The 20,242-nt window shown below is 35.7% G+C and overlaps 1 protein-coding gene across 1 annotated transcript in view; it reads left to right on the top strand.

Moving 5' to 3' along the window:
• Positions 1 to 20,242, top strand: part of CTNNAL1 (catenin alpha like 1) — a 59,205-nt gene that overhangs the window by 26,528 nt on the left and 12,435 nt on the right. Inside the window, exons 5-11 of the mRNA XM_013957713.2 lie at positions 2,679 to 2,768; positions 3,088 to 3,258; positions 4,290 to 4,490; positions 7,078 to 7,164; positions 10,887 to 11,045; positions 13,322 to 13,414; positions 13,726 to 13,876. Coding sequence (XP_013813167.2) covers positions 2,679 to 2,768; positions 3,088 to 3,258; positions 4,290 to 4,490; positions 7,078 to 7,164; positions 10,887 to 11,045; positions 13,322 to 13,414; positions 13,726 to 13,876 — 952 coding nt within the window. The remainder of the gene's footprint in view (positions 1 to 2,678; positions 2,769 to 3,087; positions 3,259 to 4,289; positions 4,491 to 7,077; positions 7,165 to 10,886; positions 11,046 to 13,321; positions 13,415 to 13,725; positions 13,877 to 20,242) is intronic.

Raw genomic sequence — 20,242 nt, 5'->3', positions numbered from 1 at the left:
TGGATGTATATTATTTGAGCTTCTCCAGATGGCCTTTGGTTTCAGTCTCTATCTTTGGCTCTAGCTTGTCTGGCTTATTACTCTGATAAAAAATCTGTCTGCTGTCACTTCACAGAAACATTTGACGTTTGCATGTGATAAAAGGCTTTGAAAGCAGAGTAGTTCTTTTAGAAACCTCAAAAGAAGATGGCTTTAGATCCTAATAAAGCATCTGCTTGTATTTTTTCTCTGTTATGGAGTGTTTTTCTAAGTTAAGGTCAAAATGTATGTATATAAGGGTAATGCCTGTTCCTTCTTGCATGCGGCTCCTCTTTCCAAAGCCTCTTTCATTCATGGAGGAAGCTTGCTGCTTCTGTTATACTATATGATTTGAAAATTCATTTGTTCCCTAAAACAGCTAGTAGGAACTTGCTTTTATATCCTCCTGTTGCTTTGAATGGTCTACCTCATTGGATCATTTACAAAGGGACCCTGCTCATCTTTATTGTTCAGTCATCAGTTCATCATGGAGATAGGCCTCTCTGTTTATTGTGCTTCCATGTAAATAAAAGGTTTCCTGAGGCTTAAGATCTCTGCTGTGAGCACTGTTTGCTTCCCCTTGGCAGTCAAATTCATAACTGAATTCCCCATTCATAATTGAACTAGGGGTCTGATACAGACTTACAGAGTTCCTAATATCCAGCAGAATTCAGAAGCTATGTATAAACAAATTGTTCAAACTGATGTATATAAAAATAGCCTTTTCTGACATGACACAACAGTCTTCATAAAAAATGTTGGGGAATATTTGTAAAAACACATACCACATACCTTTTTTCTGTTGATGTGTCCTGAGACTCCTAAGAATATTCTCAGAGAACCAGGTCTGGAAAAGCTACATACAATTAAAAGAAATCCCTGCCTGGAGATGGACTCTTTATTTTTCCCTGAAATACTCGTAACAGCTGTTCCTTGGAAAGAGAAAGAGATTCCTATTAAGTGATACTCTTCTCAACTATTTTTGATTTTCAATATTAAGTGGGCTTTGGCTCTCCCCTCCTTGCTCACTTGACTCTTTTGGAAAGAGTGTTTCATTAATATTTTTTAAATTCTGTTGGGACTTTCTTGATACAATCACTTTACAGTATTTAGGTTGCTGTGTGGAGCTATTAGTTTTGTTGGGAGGAGACATCCCTCAAGATATTTTTCCTTTGTATAATTTTATGTATGCCAAAAACTCTTGAATGTGGTCAGATTTCCTAGAATGTAACGTAAGAATTTCAGAAACAAGCTGTTTTTTAAAACTTGATGACCTCAAAATCTTGAAGATTTTTCTGAATTTGTTAAAGAAGCTTATTTTTTAATGGCAAAATGGAATGCTGTGATGATTTATCTGTTTTTTGGGTTGTTGTTTTTTTTTGCTAAATCAGGTTGTTTAATTCCATCCTGTAGTTCTTAATCAAACTTGAACTTAATTTGAAATACAGAACTGTAGATTCATTCTTTCCCATCGTCTTCACTGACACTTGCTTAATTGCCATTGTGAGCAGGATCTATTTACTTAAGTATGAACACTTTTTCAGGGCCTAGCCAGTTTGGGAATATTTTTGAGTTAGATCTTGCAAAAAGGTCTGTTCTGGCATACCTCTGTAAATACAGGGAGCTCCTTGTATTTACACAAATCTATGTTAAGCTGCAGTTACAAGGATGGGGCCGCAGTATGTACTGCGTTACTTTCTACAGGGACAATGGTCAGTTTCAGAAGTCTGATATGGTTATTGTGGAACTCTTTGTGTCATCTTCTGAGTGACTTTTAAGCTGTTCTCTCTTCAGGTGATAACAGCTTTGTCCATTCTGTATTACATATTTCAAGATGAGTAACAGATTCTTGATGAAAAATGCATCTTGTTATTTTTGTAGAAATGATTATAAACTGCAAATGAACGCACTTAAGCTTTCTAAGCTTTTGCATGATGAACGGCTTGGACTTTCCAGTAGCAATAGGATGAAAAAAAAAATGCTGCATTTAAGATAGGGCTTAATCAGTTTATAGAAAGGATTATATGACATGGGTAACTGCAGTAGCAGAGAACTAGACTTCGTTTCACTGAAATTTCCACTCAGTTGTCCACTTCCTAACACTTAAAAAGCACTCAGCTAATCTTCCTAGCATTCAGAAAATCTTAATTATAACTCCTTCCACTTGTTAGACCCTCCTACATGTTGAGGGATTTCCTCCTCCTTCCCAATTTAGACTCTACATTTTTCCCATATAAAGAAATTTTCTTGTATTCCCTTCATTACAGTGTGATGTAAAGCTGGTTCTCTCCTTCTCTGCCTATCCTTCCCCCCATTTCAAATGAATTTTTTAGTTGTGTATGGTTTTGCTTGCTTTCCTGTTTTATGAATAATGCTATATGATAAGCATAGTGAAATTAGTGAGGATTTACATAGTGTGTTCTGTATTTCTGAGATCTTTCATTGAAATCTGAATTGAATAGAGCCAAGAACAAATGCATAAATTAAAATCTCTCAAATAAGCAAGTTCTAGAGTTAAGCTGAAAATAGCAGTTGTCAGATGTGGTAAAGAAGCTTTCTCACAACCCATCAATCTGCAAGAGAGTTTCCTTTTTCCAGGCCTTGGAGCAGTTAACATTTTAGACACTACACAATATTCAAATCATTTTCTTGGTGTTTAGGATTTGAAGGATGAGAAGAAAAAGGCTAGAATGGCAGCATCTAGGGCCGTTCTTGAGAAATGCACCATGATGCTCTTGACTGCTTCAAAGGTGAGTATTCTTGGGTAAGGGTATTCCTCTTGCCAAACCTGGATGCATCACAGGGCATGGAATCTGACAGGATAGCTGTCTGTTCTTTCTCAGCACTGCTTTAAACTTCATACCAAAGAATATAAGAACAAAAGAATGGACAGAAGAAAATCTTTTTCTTCTGAGTAATGCTAGGAATGCTACTTAATATAATAGCAGTTTAACAGAAAGAACTTATAATATTCTAAACACATTCTTTAGACTTGCTTTAGCAGGAAGTAGTCATTTCATTGTACTGCATATGTACTCTTTGGTAATGTTTCCTTTGCTTTTTTAAAAGACTTGTCTGAGGCATCCAGACTGTGAATCTGCTCATATAAACAAAGACGGGGTGTTTCACCAGATGAGACTAGCTTTGGAGCAGGTAATAGATATTGTAACTGACTCTAGATCAAATGGAGAAAATGAATTAGCTTCCATCAGCATATATTCCGGCATCAAAGTATTCAAGGTAAGATTGGTATTGTTTTCTATAATTTAATAAATTACACCAAAGCTAGAATTAAATCTTTTTTGAACTCCAGATGGTGAGTGGAGTTACATCTCTTCAGCAGTGTAACTTAAGTAACTCTTCCAAAATATAACAGAATCTGACAAAAGTTTCTTATAATTTCTTTGCTGTTGCCAAAGTACACTTGCTGATATTTATCATCTCCTCCTGGATCATAGATCAGTGTACATTCAGAACTATAATGCTTTGTTGAGTTGATGCCTTTAATATTGGATAAACTGATGGATTGGTATACTGACCAGAACTTCATTAAAATAGCTGTTGTTGAAGAATTCTTGGTTCATAACTGGTAGTATTTTTAAGATCTCACACACACATATTTATCCAAGGAAATCATTTGAAAGCTCAAACTTTGAGTATTTCAGAATACTTTGAAGGAAGTATTCTGAATTGAAATTGTGTCTCCTAGCTCACTTTATTTTTCCTGATAAAGTCTCTTCTAAATTTCACATTCAATTAAGAACAGTTAATGAACAAGCATATCTTCTTTCTGTGGAGTCTGTGGTACATTTTGATTCTGGTGCCCCCACCCAAATTTGGTGGACGTTTTTGTGAAGTCCTCAAAGTATTCCTTTTACTGCAGGTAAATATTTAGAAACAATATGCCAAATAGATGATATGGATGTGGAAGAACTTGTAAACACCAAACAAAACCTGAATACACAATTACTTTCTGAAACTGTTACTGAATGGAGAAGCTTTTTATTGACAGCAGAAAAACAATAACATATTTACCGTTTGTTCTGATGAGTGGCCAGTAATTTGCTGATGGTATTATTGGATTAAAAACCCCCAAACCCTAAACTGGAAATCTGGATACCAGCAAATTTTTTGATAGCTTTGAAATTCAGTGATTAAAAAAATCTCTGAGGAGAAAAATAACATGTAAAATGATGCATGTGCTTTCTGCATTTGTGTCACAACAACATAACCACATAAATGTACAAGGAATTGAAATGCTTCTTTTTCAGAATAAAGTGGAGGGTCTTCGTGAGAATCTTTATTTTCTGTCAAAAGAGAACCTTTCAACAATGCTGGAAGTTATCTTGGAACATACAGAAGACTTCACAGATTCTGCCTATACCAGTCATGAGCACAGAGAACACATTTTGGAGCTGTCTAAACAGGCTAAAATGGAACTAGAGCAGCTGGTTTCAGTGTGGATGCAAGCTGTAAGAGCTTTTTAGCAAAGTAAATCTTTTCACCTCTACTTTGAAAAGAAATGTTTAATGCAATGTTTCTTTTGGTCTAGGAAGAGAGAATTGTGTGTATCCCTCTTGAAGGAAGCCTGAGATTGTCTATACTTTTGCAGCTTCAGTATGTTCTATACTCCTCTTGCAGTGATATTGCTTTAGACTTTGACTTCTAAATTTTAGTCACCAGGCGGTAGGCTAATTTTCATGCTATTAGTGGAAAGGAAAAGACTAATAGAAGTGTTGTTGTGCAGTCCTAAACAGTTAAGTCTTTTGGATGAGTACTTCAGAGACTTAATTTGTCTTGATCCTGTGGTAGTGACCACAGTTTCTATTTCTAGTTTTCAATAAAAGATTAAAAAGTTGACCTATTGAAATGTGAAATATTCTAAAAATCAGCTGTTATTTTTTCTCAGAGAATTCATTTATTTGTCCAGTAATTTTCCTTTTTAGAGAAGAAGCACATTAAGCCTATATCTGTCATTTGTCTTACCTTGTTCCTTGAAGACGATAGAAGATACATGCACACAGAGGAGGAAAAGCAAAGATGGAAAATGCAGTTTCTGTTTCTGACGCTCACTTGATTGCAATCTTGTTCCTGGAGAGATGTAGAGCACAAAATCTTACCAACGCTCTGAAATACAGCAGCTATGTACTAGTATAGGACACTTTTAATAATACAGACTGTTGTTATTACAAAGAAAATAGATTATTCATTGCATAAAGTACTGTAATTATTAAAAAAAAACCCTAAAGCTGTGTTTAACTTGGTTAGTTTTAAGCTTTGTTACTGGTAGAAGCTCAGGAGATCATCTCTAGATAATTTATGTGTTGCATTTGAGTTGATAGAAATGAGCTCCTAGTACAAGGAAGCCTATATATGTATGAGATAGGTGCACACTTAAGTATTTTCACTTATGTGCTTATACATTAAGTATTTGCATTAATGCATAACTTAGCCCATCTTTGACTGAACGCTCAGTGAACAGCTACAGTAGTATCAACTCACTGAGGTGCTTTTTCAGTTTGAGCTCAGCAGCTTCCTCAGAGGATGAATATTTTCTGGTGGCCTAATATTTTTTGATGGACATAACTAGAGAGATATGTAAAGCTCTTAAGAGTGCCCAGTTATTGCCCTTTCCACTCACCATACTTAGGAATATATTTCCTGTTAACGAGCAGATTAACTATGAGTGTTCAGTGAAGAGTATTTCAGAGCGTATTTTAAAATAGAAGTGTTTTGTAACATTGGTCAGTTATGAATTATAGACTGACATCACCTGTCTTCTCTTGTTTGTATTGTTCTGTGTTAACGCATACTAATGCAAACTAGCTGGAGCATACCAGAGGATATAATGCTATTGGTTGAATTTTAAATGGTTCTGAAATTCTTGCTCTATCTGTTCTAGCTCATATAGATTGCAAGGTGATACCTTGTTTTATTTTTTCTTGTAAGCTAAAGAATGTCCTTTTGGCTAGGACATTCCTTTGCTTGGGTTTATTTAAAAAAAAAAAAAAAAAAAAGTTGCACATAGATGGACCTAAAGTGTGCACAGTAAAAAAAGGGATAAAAAAGAAGAGCACTGTAGTGGGCTTAAAATACTATGCTTATGTTAAAAATAAGGTTGTGATGTTGTATTTCCAGAGAAGTTACCTGAAGGAAAGTATTAAATTTGAAGGGCAGGTAGCTTTGAGACATGACAATTAAGAATACATGAGGAAATGATCATATTAGTTTGGGTGGATTTTTTCTTTAAATGAAATGGAGGATGTGCATGTGTGATACTATACATATACACATTCCTAATGCATGCGTGTGTGAGTATGTATATATATGTTAATCTAGACTGTGAGGAGATAATGTCATTGCAACTATGGCCATATTAATGATCCCACCTAGGGATATATTTTGGAGAAGGATGCAAAATCACTACTTCTTAACTCTTTTCCCAACAAATGTCTTGTCACCTTTTTTTTGTTCCATAGGTAGATAGCTTTTACAGAAGTTGAAGCTCTGTCTTGAAGTTGACTGAACAAAATGTTGTTAGCTACAGTATTTGTTTAAATTAGACAATAATCTGAATCTTGTAAACAATTACAAAGATGCTTTAAGTAAATTTTTTGTAATTCAATATAAAATATTTGGGATAACATTTTATATATCACTTTATTTTAGAACAGTGTTCCTTTGTATTTAAAAAAAAGCCTAAAACTGATACTCTATTTTAGGATGTTTAGATAGAAAAAGATTTTTGGACGCTCTGGCTATAAAGCTTAAGAAAACCCTTTTCCCAAATAGACCTCAGTGAGGTTCAGAAACAAATTTCTATTGAGCAGAAACAGTCAGTTATCTAACCTCACTATTATTCTTAGATTTTATTTAGTGATAGATGTCTCTATAAAAGAATTCTTAAAGTAAAATATATACAGGATGGGTAACTGAAAACATTACATTTAGAAATAAATGGCCATCTTTTAAAGCAACTTGAAATAATGACATATGATGTGAAAGTGGGATTTGCTGGGTTTTGCCTAATGTTTTTGCCTTGTGCTTTTTTGTTTGTAGCAAAACCAGAAGACAAAGGATCTCATGGAAGACTTGGAAGTAGCCATTTTAAAAATGTGCCAGTGCATGAATGAACTTAAAAGAGAGGTAAGTATAGCTTAAACAAGCACAAAGTGAGGAAAACCTTGAATTTCTTGTTTTTCATGCATAAAGTTGTAAAATAGGATCCTGTACCTCCAAAACTAGTATCTATAGATGAGAGTAGCTAATCAGAATTATATTAGGGAGGTCGTATGCGAACCTTTTCTGTGTTCTTTCATATAACTGATCAAAAATGTTGGATACACAGGCCCTTTCCTAGCTACCACAACAATCAAATAAATTGGAAGTGACTACCATGTATATAATCATTACTTTAAGTGTAATGGCTAAATTTTGCTTGTGGATGCTTGTATTCACTGATTGAAATTTTTTCTTGTAGTGTGTGCTTGAATGAATAAATTACTGATGCTGTTGCTTTACATTTAACCTATTTTTTATTGTTTCTATTGCAGAAAATGTTTTATATTGGTTGTACCTTATATTCAGTTTTTTTCCTAGACTGTTTGGTTATTTTTGGTGGAATAACTATAGCATTTAATATCGTGTATGTTTTTCTTAGACATTTAAAGCACTCCAAATTTAGGTTGCAGAGTATGCTAAGAGAAGAAATATATAAGAACTTAAGCATGCCCAGGTCATCTTAATGTGGCAGTTGTGTATATGCTTATTGTAAATCACTCTTTTCCCAAATGCAAGCGTGTCACCAATCCCCACATAAAAATAAGAGATAGCTGCTTCATTTGGTGCATGGGAAGGATCATGCTTGCTGATCAAGGTCTTTTTTTCCTCTTATTTAGTGGAAGCCTTTGTGCCTTGTGTACTCCACAGATTCAAGCCAAATACAGAATTACTGATTTCTGGTAGCTTCCTAAGTATTTGTAAAGCATTCAGATGCCTTTTCAACTCCTTCCTGTTATTGTTCCTTTAAACAGATGGAGAAATGAAGAGAACAATGATGTTCTTATACTAGGCTACAGAACAGCGCAAAAATGTTAGAGAAGTACGGTAAATTTGCTCAGCTCAGACTGAGCTCTGAGCTGCTGTAGCTGGAAACACTTGACTAACAGCCCTTTTTCAGCTAGTTTTGTTATCTGTCACATACTAGCTTTGCATGCTCAAAAATCATGCTGCATACTATTTAATAGAGGCAAAATTAGAGATTTGAACCTACAGTTTATCATTTCTGCACTTGTCCTGAAGATCTGAACAGCGCTTCAAACCTGCTTCAGTTGCAGTTAAGTGTTCTGTGCTTCAGTTGTCAGGCTGTATGTTAGGCCTTCAGAAAATGGAGGATGGATAATTTGTTATCTTCGACTAATAATTTTTACGGTGGTCATCACTAGGTAGGAAGTCAATAGCAGAGCTTCTTTTCCAGAATGACATTCAGTTGCTTTAACTGTAAGAGCACCCTCTTTCTGCAGTCATCTGTTCCATTTTCTATTGTCTACTTCTTGGAGTATCTGAAGTAGCAGTTCTGCAGACAACAAAATCATGCCATTTTCAGTTTTGAATAATGCTTTGAGTAACATCATTCCTCTGCACTGAATGAGAAGAAAGGATTCCCTGTCAAAGTAGTATGCAACTATGTAATTAAATAAATCATAAAACCAGAGGGGCTGCAATATGGTATGCAGAAGAAATTGTTAATATCTTGTATTTTTCTTGTGGCTCTGTAAATGTAAATCTTGCCATACTGTCCTGCCCCCAGATCTCTGTTTATAAAAATGTCAAACAAAATGCAACAAAAACAACACACTTGCCACACTTAAGTTAAATCACTATGTCAGGGGACAATAATAGAGAATTATCTTTTGTAAATTAGCAAACAGAGGTGGCATGTAAAAAACAGAGTAGCAGGTTACTTATGCCCTGTGATCAGCCCCATATTAAAAGCAATATTGCTAAAAACATAGCAAGCTGTTTTCAAAATAGTGGAGGAAATTGAGTGAGTTTGGATTTGTAAACTAGCAGATCCAAACTTTGGTATGCCTTGCTTTTGTGACCTATAGAGTATGAAAGCTTGCTTAGTAAGAGCTTTTTAAAACGCACAAGATTAATGCTAATCAGTAAGCAAATTTAGAATATTATGTCCTTCATTGTTCCTTGTATAGTGATTAGATTTGTCTCTCATCCCAGATTAGCCATAAGTTTTTGTGTATGGTCGAAGAGGACTGTCCTTTTACTCTGTCTCTGACTTCTAGTGCTGCAGTGGATCAGTCAGCAGCTAGGCTCTCTGCGGATGAAATTTAAGTACTGTGGCACTAATTAAAATGTTTTTGAGATCCTGGGTGGCTGACGACACAAGACCGCCTTGTTAAAAGTAGCTTTTTCCATTTTATGGCAAAAAACAAGATGATCTTCCTGCTAACACTTCAGGACAAAATTAAGTGTAAGCCAATTACTGTTTTATATCAAGATGATATATAGTCTATGTATAAATGAGAATTGCCAGTTCCCACTCTAACATAGCAAGTCCTGCAGATATTCAGAGCTGACTGAATTTCCAAGATTAGTGGTGTGTGCCAATTTTTAATGACATAGTTTTATAACAGTTTTTCGTAGATTTAATTTTTTGCTTTAAAAAAGAAGTAGAAAGTTTTGAGACAACAATTCAGGTTTCTTATTTGTTTATATATATATATATATGTATGTAAAGGCTTGCTTATACTGTACTGCACAGGAAGTACTGCCATAGAAAGGGAAGAAAATAGGTAGAGTCCAGTGGAAAAAAATGCATGTAATTCTAGAAAACATTTTCTTTAGTACAGAGTCCTCTCTGTTGAGGCCCACCCACTGTCACATTATCAAAATCTTCACTGCATTTGTAAGAACTTAAAAAAATAACTTTATGAGAATCCAAATTTGTTGTATATATTCAGTACAGTCCAGAAAAAGGAGTGTAATAATGCAAGACTTATAACAGTGTTTTGCTATGTCTAAAACAGCTTGCTGTATCTTTGTTTTTACCAATATTGCTTTTAAAATGAGGCTAATTACAGGTCCTTGACCCACTTTGACTGGTCATGAGAACTAGCAGCAGCTGTTACTTGTAGCAGTTGTCAAGCAGAGTCCTTCATAGCACAGTTTCCATGGATCCTAACATGTGCCTGGATTTAGAGATGTATTTCAAGGGAGAGCTTCTCCTTACTTGTTGGGAGTGTAGGGAGAGTTTTTGAGACTTCTCTCAGACTCAGCTCTGGCTTTAGTCTCCTTGCAGTCAGGGTGCTTTTTACTTGTCTAAAACTCTGTCACAAGCTGGTTATATTCAAGTTTTTCTTTGCACTACTAAAGTTCAATTTATTAATGGAAACTTGATATCTAATGTACTGTAAATTCAGATGCTGTGTGGCCTTGGTCTGGTTCTGTTAGCCTGTGCTCTTCATGAGAAATGGAGTGATCGTCATGACATGCTCATGCTGAACTTGGTGCCCACAAATTTGTACACCTGTTTATTCCAGCTGTAAGATCATCAGAAAGCAGTATGATAGCTTCATGTCCTGGTTCTGCCCAGTTGCTCTTTTGTTTCTCTGTACATTTATTTTTTTGAGAGTAGTGGATTTTATCTTTGTACTTGGAATAATAATTGAAGAATTAAAGCCCCAGATAATTTGCAGTCTGTATATATGAGCTTTCATGACAGTAAATTTTCTGCTTCTTGGAAAATTGATCAGTCATTAAGGTGATTTCATTTTGTATTGGATGCATTTTTTTTCCTTCTAAGGTTTATCTCTCTCATTTTTCTTTTTCTTTTTTTAATGCTACTCAAGCTCCACAGTGCAGCAACATCTTTGGCAGCAGATCTGCTAAAATATCATACAGATCATATGGTTCTGAAAGCATTAAAAATCACAGGAGTAGAAGGAAATCTGGAAGCTATAGCAGAATATACTTGTAAGCTATCAGAGCAGAAAGAGCAACTTGCTGAGGTGAGTACACAGTTGCTTTCATTTTCTAAGACACTTAGAAAGTGACTGGCCAGATCTGTCTTAATTATTGCTTAGAAAGGTCTTGGTCTGGTGGCTTATTTTTTTTTAAGGATTTTCATAATATACTACTGAATTTCATATTGGTTTTGGTAGTGTCTGAGCCGGATGTATCCAATGGGGCACACTGTTGTTGTAGAAGCAATTCTGCATGTGGATCTAGACTAAATATAGACTCAAACTCATTGTTTGGTTCAAGGTGTTATCTGTATGTATATTTTGGGGCCAAAATATTCATTAAAAGTTAGGTTTCTAAATCCAAGTGAGATCATAGCCTAATATCTTTTCCTTTAAGCAGAAGGCAACTGGCAACAACTAAACCCAAAGACACATTTTAGGAATGCTCAGAAGCTAAAGTTAAGTTCCTTAATCCAAAGAACTCGACCATTTTGAAGATCTCATTTCTGCATTTCTTGTCAGTCTTCAGAGGGCCATTTAAGATCTTTTGTCCTTCATGAAAAGCAGTGTGTATCTGTTCATGTAATGTTCACTAATATATGCACAGTGTTGTACATGAGTATTCACACTTACGTGAACACATAAGAGTTCCAAGTGTTACCACGTCTCATTGAGAGACAGTGGCTCTTAGGAATGCCTGTAGGGAGAATGACTACCAGATATTCCTTTTCACTCTCTAACCTAGCAGACAGAGAAATTTATTTGTGAGTTCATGAAGGTAATACACTTCAGACAAGCATGAATTGGCAGCATTAGAGATACATCCTTGCAGTTACAAGCTCTTCTCACTTTCTTCCCAACCTGCATTCTGCGATAGCACAGAGAACATGAGCTCAGGGGCCTGAATTTCTTTGAGTCCTTTGAGATCTCTTCTTAGTTATGATGTTAATAGTAAGGCTGTCTTTTTTTCTTCCCAAGGTAATAAGGGTTGCCTCTCAACCTGCCATATTTGTGCTGTACGATGTTATGCAGAGGTTGAGAGTTGCATGAAGAGGGGCATATAGTGTGAGATCAAGGCTTGCTAAGATAGTGTTGGAGCACTGGGCCAGATGGAGTGAGGAAGACCTGAGTTTCATAGTCTGCGTTTGTATTTTCATTGTACTAGAAGTGTTTAGGACTGTTACTGAAAGTTTAGTATTTGTACAATTTTGGTCTCTTGAGCTTTTTTTTCAGAGGGTAGATTTGTAGTCTCTACTCAAATAGAACTTCCCAATCCTGATTTGTTGCTTTTTTTTTGTATACTATGGAGGCAGATTTTTATTTTTTAAATAACTGGAATGTTACTGTATGTTTACATGGTCTGCTTCACTTCCACAGATTCTGTCATATACTATGGACTTAAGGTGTAGCAGAAGTAATTGCACCAGTAGGAGATACACAAAGGTGATTTTGATCTGGAACATGGTGATACTGGAAGCTATGCTTGTATAGCATTTAGTACTCATTAATTTCTAGAAGTTACTGATACTGTATGGGGCTTAAGGATTTGTCCCAAAAGCATGACTATGCAGAAGCAACAATCTTGAGCTTCAGGGATTGACAAATCAACTCTTATTTTTATTTCAGCTTTAATGTTCCCTTTTTCTGTGACTAATTAATGTTCCTCTTTTAGTGAGACACAGTGATTTTTCAGGCATAACCCTGAGGTAAAATTATGGTTTTATGTGAGGCCCTACAGTATTTCTTGTGATGGACAGTGTAGTTAGTTTCATATCTGCTTTGTCTGTCTTAAATTCTCCTTGTGATCTGAAAACTTCTGTGTTATTCTCAGCCCAAAGCTTTCTATTAATGTTATCACAAAGAATGGATGCTTGTATTTTGTTTACAGTGAAAGGAAACAGTATTTCTTCCCTAAATTAATTTGATGTCATTTCGCTCAAAGAAAATTCAGCCTCTGGATGATGAAAACCTAAGTTTTCCACATGGTTGATAATGGCTGAGTAATCCGCTCTTGGTGAAGTCATTTATGTTACAATTTCTAAGTTCCTTAAATGTCTGATTACTTTCAGACTTATTCAGTAATAAATATTGTTGAAATCATTAGATTTTTTTTTCCTCTCCCTCGGTGATCTTCAGAAAAGCAGAGCTAAATCCTGGCTTGGAATGTGTGTTGTAAACCCTTACTGAGAGAAACACACAGCTGTGTCATCCCGGATCAGTTTCTGAAAAGAAGTTATTAATTTGTTTTGTGCCTTTTTGCATTAGTAATGAAAGCATATTTTTACCATTCTTTTCTCTTTAAATTTTTAAAAAATGTTTAGATGTGCCGTTTGTTGAGGCATGTTTCTGGAACAGAGCCCCTCGAGATTACTTGCATACATGCAGAAGATACCTTTCAGGTCACTGGTCCACAGGTATGCCTAGCTTTTTTCTGGCCACTTTAGTGAAATAAGAATTCACTGTATGAATTTTTTGGAGACCTAATGTTGAAATTTACAAAGCAGTTTTTAGAAAGAGTTATATTTTAGTGTTGGGCTTTAGCATATTATTACTAAAAGAATGCACAAGGAAGATTGTCAAGTCTGCAAATGTCCTGTGAATACACTACACAGACATAATAGTAACAGTTTAATTTTATGTTTTGCCTGTGAAGGCATTGTGCATTCATATGCCACACTATTTACCAGGATTTCTTTGAATAAAAAATATTTTGTTCTCTCTCCAGATAGTTTCTGCTGCAGAAACACTGGCATTACATCCATCTAGTAAGATTGCAAAAGAAAATCTTGAGGTGTTCTGTGAGGCTTGGGAGTCTCAACTGAGTGACATGTCCATGTTGTTAAGAGAAATCATTGATGTGTTTGAAGGAAGAAGAGGTAAGAATGCTATGTACACATAGAAGAAAGCAGCTTCCAAAACAAAATGTAGTCTAAACATTTTAACTGTGATTTAGGAATTACTGTTTTCTTTGGATAGTAAGTAAACAGGAAACAGTCCCACATCCCATGTGGCAATATGGAATCTAGGTGGTCATACACAAATGTATTAGTTTTGTGTAGACAGTGAATCAAAGTGTAACTTGAATTGTGTGACATGTTTAATTCATTTCCAGTATTTCTGGAAAATAGATATACATGAAGTCTATACTGTCAGCTTTCATTGTAATCATTTCATAATGTAGTGAATGTAGTTATTTGATTTTTGAACTGCTGTCCTTTCTCCTGGATGGAATCTCTGACGACTCTGCACAATCTTGGGATATTGTCTCTGGTTGGTAAGTTTACTGGTATTTGTACAACATGTAGAAGAGAACCTTGAAATCTTAAGAAACAAATCTGTGTTTACTCTGCTTTTAGTATCTTCAAAGTAGGGTAATTTATCTTAAAAAGATTGAAGATGTTTTGTTCTTTATTTTTATGTAACTTACTTTTTTTCAAATGATGACTTCAGTGTAGCCTGGTGTTATACTTCTTATGGCTATGTGTTTGTTTCAGACTTTAAATTATAATTGCATACAGATAGAATGTACTATACTGAATGTCTTGTATTTTTAAGAAAAATCACTCAGGTTAAAAAGTTAAGATTTAGTTAAATACAGAGACTTCAGTATTTTGTATCTAAGATAAAGAACAAGTACATCCGTATTCAGGTTAGATGACGCTTTGTCAATTATATAATTCTTCATCCTGCCATTGACATGAGACTTCTTTTGATGAATAGAATTTAGTTTGGCAGTTGAACTTTCCCTACTGGATCAAGTTTTTGTGTAAGCAGTTTATGAGAATTCATCTTGCATGTGGAAGGTCACACAATTTTCTGCAAAGATTCAGCACTTAGATAAACCTTCACCTAGTAAACAGCTTTGGTAGCTTACGGTTTTACCACTGCTCGGCTAATTATTGTTGCTTCTTCACTCCATGTTACTTTCCCACAGTAGCATTATGGAAGAAGAATGTGTGAATATATTCAGCTTAGCTTAAACTGCTGTGGAAAGTTGAGCTGAACTGGTGGGTGCTCATTTGTTCTTTTCTGCCAACTTTGTTGCGAGGACAGTAAACAAACAGCTATAGGGCAGTAATATCTTAAACTATTGTTGCTGGTTGCTAGATGAATGTGTGTCTGATTCTGAAGGCTTGTAAACTGAAAATGTAGTGAAACTCTGAGTGGGTTTACAATTGTTGTATATAGTACAGTTTAAAAGGAATCTGAGGCACTTGAGAAATACCTGATTGTTACTCTATTTGTTTTTCCTCCTTAGTCTGGAATGCTATTTAAAGATGTAGAGCAATCCATTAGATCTGAGGTCCTGTTTATGAGCCTGATCCTTTTAGCTTTCAGTGGTTTTTGTTTTGGAAGCCAAGGATGCATTAACTTGCTTTAATTTAATTTCTTTAATATATAAAATTTAATGCTATGTTTAATGTGTTAGAATGAATTTGAAATTTGCAGGGCTGACTATGCAGTAGTTTGATTTTTGTATTTATACAGTGGTCTAGCAGGGTAGAGTGAAAACCTTAAGATTGGAAGATTGGAAGATATATCTGTATTTAAAACATTAGGACCAGAACCAGGCAGCCACAGCAAAGCACATACTTGGCTCTCAAAATGAATAGTTTTTAAAGTGTTATGGCACATTCCCAGTCTATCCTGTAGTTAATAACTTTTTGTTCTCTTATGGATATTGATAGCAGATAACAGGCATTTTCTACAAATCCTATTTCCCAATTTCTTTAAAGAACCATTGCACAAGGCATCTGTAATGTTGCTGCTTGAAGCAGAGAGAAGAGGATGGTAAGAGCAGCTAAGCATGTTAGAGTCTGTCATGTGTGTGGGCCTGGGTGCAATGAAGACCAGCCTTACCTGTTGGACATAAACAGATGAGTCTGTTTTTATTATAGTGTTTCTTGTTTCCTCACTCTTTCCTTCACCATAAAGTGTTCTGATACCACCACTGTTAAGATAGTAAGTGTAACCTGTATTCTTTACATTGCCTTAGGTGCATTAAGTCTTGTACTGCCAAAAAGATGCTTAAGGAATCTTGTCTCACGGCCCAGCCTAGTAAAGGACTTCACTCAGTCTGTGAATCTGATTGTTTCATATTAATTATCAGTATCTCCTTAGAAGTAATTTGGTCTCCTGTACTGAGCTGTTTTCTACAGAATTTTCCTCCGTGTTGTCTGCTAGTCCTTTGTTTGCATGCTTTCCTTTGTTGGACTTCAGAGTGACTGAAAAAAATGCAAACCACCACCAACAAAAAACCCCTTTTGCTTTCAGAAGATACCCTAAAAGTCACCTTACCAGTTCCAACACTTTTTTCTTCCTAGAAAAACACTGTAGATGACCCAAGTGAAAAATCAGACTAAAGTATTTGTTTAGTAAGAGATTGCAAAAGTTTTGTGAATGCCACTCTACCTCCAAAACCAATGGAGTTTCACGATATTTTATAAAATCTTATTTCTTCTTCTTGTAACTCATGCTACTTGACTTAATGTTGATGTTGGTAAAAGTTTCTTTATTTTACAGAGTAAAATGTAACAAGTGCTTTATTCCTAGTAAATTGTGATTGTGTGTAGTAGAAGATAAAATTACAGTAAGACATTATATATATTTTTTCTCCTTGGTTTAAAAACTCGTATTTTTGTACTAATGCTCTAATGTTTGGCTTTGGTTAGAGAGTTCAGAGGCAAAAACTGAATGGTGACTAAAATGTGCTGGACACATCTAATAAAATAAGCATTTTTCTGATTATAGTAGATTCATATTTGTTTAAACTCATCTGTTGATTTTACAAGTAATTGCATAATTCTTTATCAAATGTTTTTATCATATCAACAAGTTAGGCATTTTTCATACAGAGGTTCAAAACACATGGATAGAGAGTCTAATTTAGCTTTGAAATGAGTCAGTATTTCATTCAGTTTTAATGGGATTATACCATTTTATGCCCAGATTGAATTGGGCTCATCTTGGGTTCTGTGTGTGTGCACGTGTGTGTGTGCGTGTGTGTGTGCACTGCACAGATAAGTAACCTTCATACATACTCTGAAAATCTCTTTATGCTTGCAGACCTGTTGAGTGAGGTAGAGTTGGACTTGTTTTTCTTAATCCTAAATCACTGTTTAATCCAATAGTGAGGAGGTCTATTCTGCATAATATTGATCTTTGAAAAGTTAAGTGTCTGGTCTGAGCTCCCTCGTGAAGTCTAAGGAGAGAGACTGGCACTTCTAGAGGGTAGTTTGTGTAAATTTAGTGATTTGGTTCAGCTAGTGGAGGGAGGTACCTATTTGCTCTCCACTGACTATACAGAAAGCCTAGAATTACTATTTTAAGTTAGATACTTTGAGGCTCTTGCACTTTGAAATGAATCAGCTAACGAAAGTATCTTTCATTGAGGACACTATCCAATCATTTGGGTGCCAGCCAGTCTTTTTCTTTCTTCTGTCCTTTTGATTTCAACATGTTAGAGAAGAATGTGAATAATCCCCATGATGGCTCCCTTGTAACTTGCTCTTCAGTGTTAAAATGACTTGCAAGGATAACTTCCTTTTCTGTGCTTCTCTCTTTGTTTTGCCTACTTGGTTTGAGAGAATTAGGACTGTTAGGATTTAGGAGGACCATAGTGGGTGGATGATGGGATACAGGTCATAATTTTAGAATTGGGGAAAGTAGAATTCTAGAAAGAAGGGTGAAGCAAGGATGAAGACATCCTAGTGTGAGATAAGAAATGAGGTCAAAAGCAGGATTTAAAGAAGTTAAAATAGAGAATGGGGGGTGGGAGGGAGGACATGTCTAGAACTACTAGAAAGCAGAAGTGTGGTAAGTAAGATTGGAAGATAAACTGAATGAAATAATAAAAATTAAAAAAGAGGGAAAACATTAGGGAAAACACATTAGAGAAATGGAAGGCAGACTGGAAGAAGTAAAAGGAAGATTGTAATACGTCAGAAAAAGTCTTTTGCTATTTTAGCCAAAATCTGACTTCCAAAATATTAAAATTAAATAGGTGAAAAAATATATATGTGTATTCCATCAATGGAATCAAATAAAAATTATGCAGTTATACTGATATAGATAATCTGTCTTCATCAGAAACTACTTATCTCTGGCTTGAATTGATCTTTGCTTTTGAAATGCATGTTATCTGTGGGTCCAGTCAGTTTTTTAAAACTTCACCTACCTTGGCAACAAAGGAAGACAAGTTTATAATTCTTACTCTTGGATCTTTAGGTTCCGTTACATGATAGTCTGGGAACTCCGTTTTATTTTCTGCTTTTTGCCTCACAGAAGCACTGGTAGTTAAGCCCTCATCTCTTTTTTTCTTTGCACTTGTTCCAAGCAATAAATAGCCAGGTCCTTCCTCTTTTTGGATGTGGTCAACAATTAAATCTTGCAAAGCCACATAATGGCAATTTCCAGAAGAGCAAAAGCAAACTTTCTTTTCTTATTTCTGTTTACTCTTCTTTCCACTTGAATAAGGATAATTTTGATTACTCATATTTTTTGTAATGGGATGGTCCTCTAAGTATACATTTATATTCCATTTCTTCTGATTGCAAAGTTTTCTGGGTTGAAACTTCTAGTTTTTTTTTTTTAATATAGTACAGCAAGTTTTTACATAGCATAAAGAAGTTCTTTTATGCTACAGCATTTTAAACTTATGAGTTAGCTTTTGTTCTTGGTACTTCTTACATGCTTTCCTTAAATTACACTTTGGCTGATTAGCTGATGTCTTGACATAGAGGATGTTCTAAATGACTTGTAATTTCTGTCAGTCCTTACTGAGAAGTCTGATAAACTTGGATGAGTGTTTGGGCAATTAATATCTGAGTATCTGCATCCTGAAAAAAATGAGAGAGACAGCTTGATAGCTCACTTCCCCTCTTGTAAAACTTCTAAAACTTCTAAACTGGGGAGGGGAAAGAAGAGGTGAATTTGGGAAGATAGAATTCAAACTGCCATACTTCTCGGGGTCAAGAGATGACTGCCAGCTTGCTGAAAAGTTAAAAAAAAAAAAAAAAAAAAAAGTCAGGAAAAAAGTCAGTTGTGTCAGCGTGGAGCTGCTCTGGAGTATCTGTGTCCAGTTCTGGGCTCCCCAGTACAAGAGAGACGTGGCACTACTGGAGAGAGTCCAGCGGAGGGCTACTAAGATGATTAGGGGACTGGAGCATCTCTCTTATGAGGAAAGGCTGAGAGAGCTGGGCCTGTTTAGCCTGCAGAAGAGAAGACTGAGGGGGGATCTTATTAATGTCTACAAATATCTTAAGGGAGGGTGTCAAGAGGATGGGGCCAGACTCTTTTCAGTGGTGCCCAGCGACAGGATGCGAGGCAACGGGCACAAACTGAAACACGGGAAGTTCCATCTGAATATGAGAAAAAACTTCTGTACTGTGAGGGTGACAGAGCACTGGAACAGGTTGCCCCGAGAGGTTGTGGAGTCTCCTTCTCTGGAGATATTCAAAACCCGCCTGGATGCAATCCTGTGCAATATGCTGTAGGTGACCCTGCTTGAGCAGGGGGGTTGGACTAGATGATCTCCAGAGGTCCCTTCCAACCTCAGCAATTCTGTGATTCTGTGATTCTGCTCATGATGGGAGACAGCATACTTCCAAAAATCATCAGTGCACAAAAGAACTGTCTTCTGAGGATTCAGAATGGGATTTCATTAGGAACTGACACAAGAGGAGGAAACAACAATCGTTTTGTTGCTTGTCTTCTGTTTGTCCAGATGCATCAACTCTGTGCAAACAAAGACTACAAAAATGGTAGTACAAAGACTATAAAAACTACAAAATGGTAGTAGCTCCATTGTAGTAGCCCCTTCTTGCTTTAGGTAAAGTCCCTTTTTCACTAGCTTTTTTTTTTTTTTTTTTTTTTTTTTTTTGGACAGACTTTCCTCTTCTGACCCTATTGTAATAAATATGTCTTTATAGGTGTTTAAGTCTTCTGGTAACTGGAGGCTCCTAGTCTTGGCTACTAGTCCAGGCACTGTTTCCCTTTTACTAGTAATCTTTTCCTATCCATTTCTAGAAAATACCTAAGGAGATTTTTTTTTTCTCCCTGTCTCTTGCTCAGATTGAAATAACTGAGACCTCTTGGGATATAAGAAATAATTCTAGTAAGTGTGTAAAATGCTATAAAAGAACTGCTTTTTTCTTTATAAAATACAGTGTACCTGGGATATATATAGTGCAGTACCTGAGGGGTTTATTGATGTTTTTAGAAAAACCTGCCTAACTTACTAG

This window comes from Apteryx mantelli, chromosome 2 (assembly GCF_036417845.1).
Source record: "Apteryx mantelli isolate bAptMan1 chromosome 2, bAptMan1.hap1, whole genome shotgun sequence".
NCBI lineage: Eukaryota > Metazoa > Chordata > Aves > Apterygiformes > Apterygidae > Apteryx > Apteryx mantelli.
Note: the sequence above shows the minus strand (reverse complement) of the source record. Positions and strands in the feature narration are given on the sequence as shown.